Source organism: Tuber melanosporum (genome assembly GCF_000151645.1).
Source record: "Tuber melanosporum whole genome shotgun sequence assembly, scaffold_65, strain Mel28".
Classification (NCBI taxonomy): Eukaryota; Fungi; Ascomycota; class Pezizomycetes; order Pezizales; family Tuberaceae; genus Tuber; species Tuber melanosporum.
This window is the reverse complement of record NW_003299112.1, coordinates 329,679-341,175: the sequence shown is the minus strand read 5'-3', so window position 1 is coordinate 341,175 and position 11,497 is coordinate 329,679. Positions and strand designations below refer to the sequence as shown.

Genomic DNA, 11,497 nt, shown 5'->3' with positions numbered 1-11,497 from the left:
CAAAGGGGGGGAGGGGAATGGATGATGGATTCTGGAAGAAAGTGTGATTTTCAACCGACCACCTAGACATACACGAGGCATGAGCAGATGTCAATGATCAAGCAACTTGGAAACCATCGCTGTACAGTATTCCAAAGTGGTCCATCCGCCAGAACAAAAAGGTGGATTGCTCACAATTAAGCCCCTGGGTGCAACCGCAAGCGTATAAGCACTATGACTTATACCCACTACGGAGATAACGATAGCCGTTGGAAGCAATCACTCATAACCAAGCTCAGATGCCGACCCCAACAAAGTTTCCAGTACTCATGAGCCTGAGTAATCATCTAGTTCCTCTCGGGGTTTTTTTTATATAAATTCTTCATAACCCCATTATTTCAACCGAACCCGACCATCTAAATAAACAAACAAAGGGAAAAGAAAGGAAACAAGAGAAAAGGAAAATAAACACTACTAGTACTTTGAAATATATTTTGATATCCCATGGTCCGTGACCACTGGACCCCTCCCCCCCTCTCTGTCCAGTGGAAAAGAAAGGGGGGAAAGGAAAAAAGGGAAAAGGTGCAATTGCAATGAGATACAATAAAGGCAGAAAATGACCCCCCTTCTTTTTTTTTTCAAGGAAAAAGCAAAGGTAAGCAAACCAAAGATACATCGTTTCACGCCAGTACACAAAAAATACCCACTGACACCCGATCTAAGCTGGCCCTAATGAAGATATTCTGACACCTATGCACCATCCGCAGCATCAATGCCGTTTGCCTCGGCCTGTGAAGATTAGTACGGATCCGTGGACCACCAACAAACGATCAAACAAACCAGCTAGATTCGGAGACTTACATTGCTCTCCCCATCTCCCTTCTTTACTTCTGCCTCCTCCTCACCGGCATGTGCATGCGGTCCTTGCTCACTCCCTCCGAGAATTTTCCGCTCTCCGCGCTCCTTTCGCTCCCTTCGCTCCCTGCTCTTTTCTAAGGCCTTGTTTTGAATTTCCCTCTTATCTTGCTCCCACTCGCCCTTCTTATCTTGCCAGCTCTCGCTAACTCTCTTTGCGCGCTCAGTCTCCTCCTTCTCCCTAGCCTCCTTCTCGATTCTCTCTTCCTCCATGCGTTCCATGTGTTTAAGATCGTCTGCTGAAGGTTCATAAAGATGCCAGATAGTGTAATGTGGGAGCCCAACAACCGAGAACCTCATGCGTTTTGCCATCTATTGAGAAGTTAGTAAGAAGAATCAGGTTGAAAGGCATGGGCCGCTAACCTTTCCAAAACCCTCAGTCTCGGCATGCTTCTCGAAGGAGAATGCAGGGAAATGGGCGCCGGCTCGGAACACACGTGCTTTCGCAAGAATACTGACACCTCCGACTCCATCAATCTCCAGCTCAACATCAGGATCACCATATGGATCACGGAGATAGGCAAGATGAGGTCTCCAGGTGGCGTATTCAGCATATCCCTCAACGATGACAGCATCTTCATCAAGTGTCTCAGCAAGCGCAAGGGCGGTCTCCGACTCTTGCCAGGAATTGAGATCATAGGGTTGTTCGCCTCCAAGCCAGTCAGGAAGCGGTCGCCAGACATCTATATTAGAATCATATTATTAGCATTCTTGGCATGTGTGAAAGGTAGGGTAACCAGGCATAGATGTGGTGATTGGTTATAGGAATTGAATCCTCTCAAGTAGCAGGTATGTGAGTCCGCATTACTTGTGACGGCGTAGACTGTAGCACTGAGCTAAGGCCATAGGAAGACTTACTCGGAACAATGACGTCTTTGTTGTGTCTCATCAGGTCCTCCAGGATAGTTGGTGGAGCAGTTTCCACATCGGCATCCCTCCAATAAACCCACGAATGGTAAGGCTTCAACGTAGCACTCAAGAGCCAATTCCGGGCCTGTGCCATGGTTTTCCTACGGCCCGCTTGCGCAGCGAAACCGTGCCTATTCTCAACATCTTGTTGAACCTTCTGCCCAAAATCCTTCTCAATCACAGAAATCTCCCCAAAGGGCTGGAGCGGATCGGGGTCAGCCTGCACCTTTTCCAGATGCTCTTTGAGTAACGTCAAGGTGTGATCCTTCGAGTCGGACACCAGAAACGCAAGGTCAATCAGGCGATGAGGGTACGTGAAATTACGCAAGTGCGAGAAGAACATGGGGAGATGGACCTCAGCATCACGCAGTGGCACACACATGAGTATTCTCTCATCCTTCTCCCAGCCGCGGGAGGTCCCCTGCACGTTGGAGAGATCATAGTGCTTGACAGTAGATATCGAGGGATCGTCTTGCAAAAGCGCTGACAGGCCCAGCGACGGGAGGAGGACCTGTCGGAACGAGGGGAAGATGAGGAGTAATATCACGGCGGCGACGGCAGAAATCGAGCATATCCTAAAGAGAATCTTCCGTCGCCATCGTAGCGCAGGTTGTGTGCGGGGCTGAAATCTGAATGTTTTTAATTTTTTTTAAATGACAAATAAGCAAAGTTTGACCGGTGAAAATGGTGGGTATGTAGTACCTATGTGGTGAAATAGAGAATGTATTGCTTGGTCCGTAGGCATGGCCGTTGGAGTAAGAGTGAGAGTGCCTGGACATCATCGGGACAGAGAATGCATGCGGCGGTGATTACGAATGAAAGGGAGTGAACCGGAAGAGAAAGAAAGCGGAGGAGGAGGAATTTTCACGATTTTTTTTTTGGGGGGGACCTCTAGCTGCTTGAGTGAGGTTATGAGGAGGCTCTTGGGAAAGGGATATCGGTGCTGTAAATGCGTGGGTAAGAAAAAGAAGAAAAGGGGAAGACGCGGCGGACCAAGCTTCTTCTCCAGGGACCAGTAACAAACGTTCGGTGCAGCTCGCCTGCCGAGAAATTATTGCAGGGACTCCCTAACACCTCCAAGATAAAAAGCAACCCTGACAACCGCAGACCATACGGACGTCAGACAAAGAGAAAGGGAAGGAGGGCCAATAAGGATTGACGTCAGGATAGCTGTAGATTAGACACCGTGTCCGAAAGCGAAGTCGAAAATCGAACGAAAAGGATGAGGTTCTCTTGAGGACGGGAACACCACCTCTTCTCTCGAAGGAGGAGGAGGAGGAAAATGCAAAGATGAAGCGAAGATCAGAGTGAGGATCACTTCTCCCAGTTGGAGGTCACTTAAAGGTGGGTGCCGGATAGCTGAAGTACTTGTACAAGTACTGTACTGTAACTCTCTCTCCTTCTCAGGAGTTCCCCCCTTGTCAGCTCCTAGTACGAGTACAGTACTCGAGTAGACGCCTTCCCCCGTTTAGCTGTTGTAAGCTGAAGGGTTCCTGCTTATGCCACACTGTGCAATGCATTCACCTTTTTGCCCAAGTCCCTTTCATAGAAATAAATAAATATTACGCAAAAAGAAAAGAAGAAGAAGAAAAAACGGTCGGCACGACGATTTCAAGCACACCTGATGTTCCAGTATCATACCGCCGGTATTGGTGGTCCGCGGGCTACTCTGGGCTACGATAACACCTGCGATAATTAAATTGACCGAGCTTCTATGGAGGAAGAAGAAACTGGATACAATTAAGGCTGACACAATAATGCGGGAGAGGATTCTTCCTTGCTTGCTGCATTCTATTCGTTTTTTTTTTAATTATTTTTGTTTATTTTAGAACATTTTTGGACCCTTTCCATTGAACCGGGGATGGAAGTTCCGGCACGCACGCACACTCTGTGTCACAGTGCATCTGGATCACTCGTATTTTCATAAATCTAACACTTGACCTTTTTTTTTTTTTTCTTCTTCCTTGGTTTAACCCAGCATATGATACGAGTATAGTACTGTACGTATCATGTTCTCTATCAGACCACATACCGGTGCCGGTATCCAAGAATTCGGCATTGAAACGAGTCCGGAAGCACCTCTCAAGATGACCGACCCCCTGCTCGAGCACCGTATCCATCGTTGTCAAAAGCAATCGCTGATCTGATGCATAAATTTGTGAACACGAGCGGATGTTCGGCAATTTTTAACCTTCCTAACCACCAAGCTTTGGTGTGTATGTAATACGAGTACAGTACCTTACCCTAAGCACTGTGTAAATTGATCATCCTCAGGACAGGGGCCTCAAGTCCATGTGGCGGCTCATGTGAGGCTGTGCTAGTATGGGGCTTAACGAGCACAGGCTCCGTTCAAGGACAGCACTCGCTGTTTCATTTGCGATCCCGACGTTCGGAACTCTGACCTTGCTGCCGCTTTCCGCAGCGATCCGCCATGCTCAGCCAGCCCTTAAAAATCAAAATCATATCTTTTCCGTACAGGGACCGCCGCTTTGGGTATCTGGCGTGAATAAAAAAACTCTGGATTTTTCCTGCTATTTTTGTGAGCTAGAAGCCTGGCAAAGTGGGCGAAGATGGGATCCCGGAGATATTATAAAAATGAAAGACAATGAGAACTGAATTTCACTCTACCATTGAGTTGGCCCCGCCATCGCTTCGGGCACGAGTCACAATCCGCTGAGACATAACATTTGTGTAGCTATAAATACGCTTCCACGAAAGCCCTTCCCATACTTCCGGTGCCAAACAAATTAACTCCTCCTCCTCCTCCTTCTCATTGTTTGGTACGCTCTGCCCCCTCCCAGATTGCCCTCCCAATGCTTGTGTTCGAGCGGTGCTAGAAGCTCTTTATTGGATCGAGGTCAGGTGAGTGTGGTAGCCAGCCCACAAGACTATTGGCGTAGCATAGATATTCTACCAACAGTTGGAGCTTTGCGCTCCACACCAGCCACCCGAGCGAAATCAACCAATGTAGTCCGAGAATCTCTTGGGATACCTGTTGTTTCACTGGCGGTTGCTCGATAGCTTCTGCCCTCCGCGTGAGGTTCGATCGCTCGCGTTCTCTCGTCGCTTGTGGCCAGGCACTGCTTTGCCTGTTACTCGGTCTTGGGGCTTGTTGTGCAGTGGGAAGGTGTCGGTTTACCTAACGACCTCATCCGGCGCACTGGGACGGGTGATATTCCATGACGCGGAACAAGCCAATCTCCACCTTTTCCACCATTGACCTGTCCTCACCCCTTCCGTAGGTTCCCATTTCCGAAAGCCAGAGCACAGTTCTCTCACTGTACGGTCCTCACACCACATTGCCATGCCTGCAGTGCCGTATGAACCCGAATAATTCACCTCACGCTAGGACTTTGGCGCAGTCTTGGCTGGTGAGGTTCGGCGCTCTTTTATTCTCCCTTTGTCTTAATCTGGGGCTACTCAAACGCCACCTCCATACGGAACGAGCAAATCTTGAAAGTGTTGTTTGTGGTCTGGGAAGTAGGATGGCAAAAAAAGTTTCACTTCTATCATATATTCTTTGGATCTAAACCCATAGGCCGGGAATACCGTAACAGGGTGGCTATGTAGGAACAGGGGGACAGGCATCTCACGCGCGGGACGCATATCTGGTTGACATTTCATGGACATGCCGGGAAGGGGGGGGGGCAGAAAGAAAGTATCTATGAACGAACTAGGAGATGGAGGCAACGACCAGAAGGACAGGAGAAAAACTGGAGACGAGAAATGAGTGGGTACTTCTGGGAGTCTATTGAAGCCGCAGAAGTGCCCAATAGATAATAGATGTTTTCGCAACCTTGAACACCAGGGATGTCAGGTTGCTAAGCTCCCGCGCAAGTGACCCCACATGTTGCAACTAATCCATGCATATATAATGCACAAAACTAGCGTAAATTCATGAAAGTACTACAATTGCGGTAAGATTTAGGATACCAGCCCGAAGCCCGATACAGTGTGAGGGGGATCGGCACTTCCATCACTGTAGGGAGGTAATAAGGAGTCATATATATATCCGGGTTGATTGACACATTGTAGTTGTCAAAAAGGATATGTAGTTCGGCCTTGAGCAACATCCCATTCTGAACTAGGTTGATACATCCCTTCGTTCGTATGGCGAATTTCACGGAACTTGAGTTCCAAAGGTGGAGGAATACTTGGCTTGAAGTGGTACGGCTGGGGTCTTCGGAAGGTGACCCGGCCAGTAAATGTCTCTGACCCAGCATCTGCGGGGTATTTACTTGAATAGGAGGCGTTATGGTCCTTTTGGGTAGAAGACGGTCTCGACCGTAGTTCCCTCGACACAAACGAAGGGATCCTCCAGACTCCGGTGGCATGGTGATCTAGCCACCATGGTTGTGACCATTCTAGTGCACTCCGTACGGCAGTGGAAAGGTATGGAAAGCCTCGAAACTCCGCCGGCTCCTATACCCGGTATCCATTGTGCGTTTTCCCGTTATAACACACCCCGGTCTCTCTCACGGCAGTACGAAACTTTCCGGCACGAGTTCTGGTAACAAGTGAGGTCGTACAGACCAGCCAAGGCTCATTATTGACGGTGAGGGAACCGACAGCAACGGTGAAATAGTCCCCTGGTTGAAGAGGATGGCCATCCATCCCTCTGAACGGTCGTCCCACTTTCCTCGTGCAGAATGTAGCCCTTGCCGAAGGTAAAGATGACCTCCGCCATCGAGTAGAAATTGGTGTTCATCACACAATTGGTGAGAACGAGACCGCCAAGAACCGCGACACGGCCCTTTGCAGGGCAGATGTGGACGTGCGGGTGGAATTGACAGAAGAAAGGAAAAAATTAAAGGAGGAAAGCGTTGTCGGCAGATATCTCTGGCTTGGTGGAAAACACGAAAAAAGCTTCCAGTGATCTTCATCTTACCCGGAGACGGGCATTACGGGGCTGCAGGCGCAAGGCCGGCTGTACAACTTATCTCAAAAGTTTGATACGATCTAATTGGCCGTCTCATATACTGTGCTCCAGTATCAAGTATTCTGAATGGTGATCTGATCTTGGGTGGCACGGTATCGATGGTGAATCTTGCTGTGCTGTTTCTTTGCATCCTGTTTTCCCCCACCCCGCTCAGTCGTATTTTCCTCCCTATTTGATTCATTTTTTTCTTGGATCGAATGATCACACCTTTCATTTCGTTTAGTAGAAATTGGTAAAGCACTTCCAACGTTATTGTATTGTAACCAAATCAATCCTCAGCCTCCCCCTTTCCCACGACGACCCACGTCAATCCGCAAAGCTCCAATGTTTCCCTACGAGGTGAACCCTTGGCGTAGCGAGCACCCACCACCTGTTGGCCTGCCCTTCATGGGTTGCGCGGTTGTGAACCGTAGTTCAAAGAATTTTGTAAGCCGGTATGATACTCGTTATGCTGGGTGTGCAGGGAAACATTGTGCCATAACCCGATCCGGACCTCCGGTATCAATCTGGATCACGAAATGTCACCCTCAACTTATGCTCCTCCACAAAGCACCCATAGCCCCCCACTGATCTTTGCACGGGCTCGGGTTGTTATCAGCCTTACCGGTACCAGTACTGCAGCTTATCCGTTCAGACGAGTTTCTCCGTGCGCACGATGAGTTTTGGATATCACAGCGCTGAACACCCGGGACCTCAATACCGGTAGGACCAGAGTGGGTGGAACGTCGCAACTGTGCTCGAGTACTGCACTTGCCTCCTCAAGCTACCGTATCACAGGAAGCTAGCAGGTACAGTACGGCTTGAGAGAAAAACAAAGCTCAGGCCAGGACGCGCGAGACCTTTCTCCAGCGTGTCAAACGGAGCGCATCTCTTGAAATCGTAGACCAATGTCATGACTTATAACCTCACGAGACCACCCATTCAAACAATCCCTGTTCTATTCCCTCTGCGCTCGAGGATGTACGGTACCTCTCACATCGAGCTGGACACAGCGAAGGGAATTATCCACTACCGAGCGGTTCTTGACCATTCCCAGCCCACGACGCCAAGCCTGCATCTTTACCCCCAAGAGTGGCCCGATCTTCCACATAGAGTCTTCAAAGTTTCATCTTGTCGGAGTAATTGGCAACCCAATTGACTAACTTAGCCCCGCAATCCACAATAGGTAAACCCCCCTTTCGAGTTGAAAAAACAAAAGAAACAATTGGTTTTTTTGCTTTTTCTCCAGCGGGAATAAAAAGAATGGGTGTGGGGTAGAATTCTGAGACTTTCCACACCCCTCTGGAAAAGAGGGTTAAAGCTAAACAGTCGGCTTTCCTTCCCTCACCTTTTTGCCTTTCGTCCCAATATTTTCTTTCCAATCCCAATAACACCTCAGGATCTTGGAATCTAACGTTAATCCTTAACGGAGGAGGGGAACGAAGAGAAAGCAAACAAACCCTCCATGCCATTCTCCTTGCTGAGATGGCGCCTCTGTCGTTAACCTCCAGCCTCGGCAATAGCAACACCGGTGAAGACAATGAGAACGACGACTACTACACACCCGGGAACCCCTCCACCAGTGGAATCCTCCTAGTGATACTTGTATTCTCCTTCTTCGCATTGGTCTTCACGCTCATCACAGGGTGGGTGTGGTGCGTGTCTGCTGCCGAGCCGACGTATTACTCTGTTAGGACGCATCGGAGGGGTGCATGGAGGACCAAACGCGTGGTTCCTTTTAGAGGTTTTTTCCCCCACCCACCCCGCTCGATATGAGGGATCGAGCGCTAATTGATATGAGAAGAATGGTATCGAAAAAGATTGAATCTTCCCCGAACACCTTCCGACATTCAGCGGGAGGAACACTATACTAGGGTTTTAACCAACCTGCGAATAAAGGGTTGGGAAGGTCGTGTTCTTCGCAACGGCCAACCAGACGATCGCCGCTGGATGCGTCCTCGTGATAGTAAATTCTGGAGACTACACGGGCATAGGAATAGCCTAGATACGTTCCAGTCATCAATTAGGAAGGTGGATAATTACGGTGCTATCGGGATACCGACCAAGAGAGAGGGTGATTGGGGGGGTGATAATGATGACGGTGCATCGGTGGCGTGTTCACCATTCACCATTCCAAGGTTTTTTGGAGCACCATGGAGGGCTTTGCAGGAGGAGGATGGAAGAGTGGGTGATGGTGGGGGAGGGGGAGGAGCAGAGAAAAGACAAAGGATTAGGAGCTTAAGTACCGGGAGCGTACGAAAGTCTAGAAAGATCCGGCGAACGACGGAGGAGATGAGGAGTAATAGTTGGGGACCTAGAGGTTCGAGGAGCAGTATCGGGAGGTGTGGTAGAATTGGTAGTGGACTTAGCACTGCTAGCACATTGGAGATTGTCATGGAGGAGGGACAGAGTTTTTGATGGTGGGCAGCAGGTGGTGTTTTTTTTTCTTCACGATATCACGATTTCCTGTCATAATTATGGGTTTTGGAATTAGGGAGTCGGTCGGTATGAGGATAGTGTGTAATTATTAGCGTACCATTTCCCTATCTTTGCACTCTTCATCTGCTTTGGTTTGGTCGGTTGGTTTGGGCGGCTTGGTCGGTTCGGTCTCATTTACAGCAGTTCGGTCTCGTTTACTGTACCCTTCTACAAGTATTGTATCATACTTGACCCCTTTCTTTTCCTACCGAAAAAAAAAAAAAAAGACTAGCATATAGTCTACTTGTACCACACATTGATACTCGAGTAATCCCCACTGCGCTGCGCCTTGTCTCCCGAAGGAAAAAAAAAATAACGAATTTTACTTTATTTCATCATCCTCATCCTCATCCTCATCCACTATTATCGCTGCAGAACCCCCCCCCCACATCACATGTTTCCCCTCCCTTTCCACAATCCCTAATGTTGAGACTCAACCAGGCATCATGGAAAAACAAAAGCGGACACAAAAAGTCGTTGGGATCTTGCAGAATCCGATGGAGATGATAGCTAATAAGAATGAAACCCGGGTACCTGCTCGGATTGATTCGAAACCGGCCTTGTTTGGTCCCGACTTGAAGCTTGGGGTTTGGGTTTGGGCTGTGGGTCTGCGTGGGGAATGGGAGGATGAGTACCGTATGATAGAGAGTGGGTGTGCGATGGGTGAGAACATATTCTACGGTATTCTGCGGTTACTGGCATCACCTTCCGATGAGAGTCTCTCGTTTTCTTCTTTCTCCACCGGTGCTATGAGTACAGTACTATAATATTATCGTACCTGTTACGTCCTTGGTCCACTGCGATACGGTAGGCTAAGCCATGACGCCCCATCCTCCATGATTCGGGGCTGAAAGTTCGGATGCTTATCTGTTCGGGGAATTACCTCCCTAAATGAGCTACGGTACAGGTGCCGTGGCTCGGAGATGGATGATGTGAAAAGGAAAAGGTTTATTTATTTAGTCATCACATCTTCACGCGTATGAAACAGCATAGTACCGGTACGAGTATCGATTATTGTCGGGTTGGGAGAGGTGTTCAGTGGAGCGAGTTTTTGGAGGGGTTTTTTTTTCCTTTTTTCCTGTTGAATATGGTTGCCACAGTCCGGTTTGCTATGGTACCGTGTGGAGTTGCTGGTTTTAGTTGTGGCAAAAGACTGGTCTGGGCGTTGCGGCTGGTGTTGCAGCTGGCGTGGCGTTGGGGGATTGACCGACTGGCTGGGGCCTTCGCGCAACGAGTCCTAAAGGTACTCGTACCCTGCAAGGACACTACGGTTCTCGAGTATGATATGATACGATGATAACAGGATCTCGCCACTGGTAGGGACCCTACGGGAAGGGGTGGGGCAATACTGTACAGTACCGGTACCCGAACAAAGCTGGAATAGCCTTCCACCCCAAAGACCGTCGGCTGGGCCTTTGCAATGGGGTTTCGAAGGGCCCGGCGGGGTCTGGCCTCCCTAATAGTATATTTATATCTAAGCGTTAAAGCTCGTTTCGGTGCTATGATCCCGGGATTAGTGACAGCGAAGTGGTCATCCAGCGTCCCATGATACCTTCCTGAGTCGCCGCAAATGTCAATTGTCCACCTTAAGCCTCGTAAACCCCCCACCACAACCAAACCCATCATAGGTAGCACAACTACTCGTACACACAACCAAGGAGCTACTATCACAATAAATTCAAAAAGAACTGGCATTGATAGATGTATCATACGATCCTATATAAACCCGAATTCGGACCCGGGTGGCCCATTGTCGTGGGTAGTTATCTCATTCCCCCACCACCAGCTACAATCCACGAGTGATCTCTCATGAATGCAAAGTTCCCGCAGGATTAATCCCTTCGTCCATATTCAACACGGCGGTCTACCTCACGTTCGAGGAAAAAAATCGCTCAACTCCTCGGGGCCTTAAGTCCCACCGGCCGAGTCACCATCGAGTTACTAAAGCCCATGCCTCCACGAGCCTATGACACGGTTCCTTTTTTTTTTTTTGAAGATTGAAGGGCAAAATAAACACACCAGAATGTAGTGAAATTCAGGAACGAGCGAAAGGGCTGGTGTGCCGAATTTTCCTTCCTCCCAACTCCTTCCCTTATGGCGAACTCCACCCGGTATCAAAGAACCCGCAGCGGCGGCACAATTCCGGTAGTACCCCCCGGGATACTCCCCAAGCTGCCGACGGGGGACAGAGCATACTAGTGGAGCCTGCGGCCCGGGTAGGACCTAGCCTGTTAGAATACCTGGAGTAATTGGTCCACACGCTGGATACCCTGAGGTATGGTATTAGGCTCCAGGAGA

The 11,497-nt window shown here is 49.1% G+C and overlaps 2 protein-coding genes; one reads left to right on the top strand and one right to left on the bottom strand.

Annotated features, from left to right (window-relative positions):
• Positions 1 to 342: 342 nt before the first annotated feature.
• On the bottom strand, positions 343 to 3,363 carry GSTUM_00010033001 (uncharacterized protein). XM_002841026.2 has 7 exons: positions 2,828 to 3,363; positions 2,506 to 2,746; positions 1,820 to 2,432; positions 1,753 to 1,789; positions 1,258 to 1,577; positions 841 to 1,206; positions 343 to 768 (listed from the first exon to the last, which is right to left on the bottom strand). Exons 2-7 carry the CDS (start codon positions 2,580 to 2,582, stop codon positions 730 to 732), a joined length of 1,452 nt encoding a protein of 483 aa, XP_002841072.1. The 5' UTR covers positions 2,583 to 2,746; positions 2,828 to 3,363; the 3' UTR covers positions 343 to 729.
• Positions 3,364 to 8,069: 4,706 nt separating this feature from the next.
• On the top strand, positions 8,070 to 10,338 carry GSTUM_00010031001 (uncharacterized protein). XM_002841025.2 has 2 exons: positions 8,070 to 8,465; positions 8,526 to 10,338. Exons 1-2 carry the CDS (start codon positions 8,207 to 8,209, stop codon positions 9,137 to 9,139), a joined length of 873 nt encoding a protein of 290 aa, XP_002841071.1. The 5' UTR covers positions 8,070 to 8,206; the 3' UTR covers positions 9,140 to 10,338.
• The last annotated feature ends 1,159 nt before the right edge of the window (positions 10,339 to 11,497 follow it).

Bases quoted from the DNA above. Each gene is read 5' to 3' on its own strand.
- GSTUM_00010031001 (XM_002841025.2), top strand. From the start codon at position 8,207: ATGGCGCCTCTGTCGTTAACCTCCAGCCTCGGCAATAGCAACACCGGT. The intron at 8,466-8,525 runs GTTTTTTCCCCC...TGATATGAGAAG, and splicing joins ACGCGTGGTTCCTTTTAGAG to AATGGTATCGAAAAAGATTG.
- GSTUM_00010033001 (XM_002841026.2), bottom strand. From the start codon at position 2,582: ATGTCCAGGCACTCTCACTCTTACTCCAACGGCCATGCCTACGGACCA. The intron at 2,433-2,505 runs GTACTACATACC...AAAAACATTCAG, and splicing joins TTCTCTATTTCACCACATAG to ATTTCAGCCCCGCACACAAC. The intron at 1,790-1,819 runs GTGGAAACTGCT...ACTATCCTGGAG, and splicing joins TTTATTGGAGGGATGCCGAT to GACCTGATGAGACACAACAA.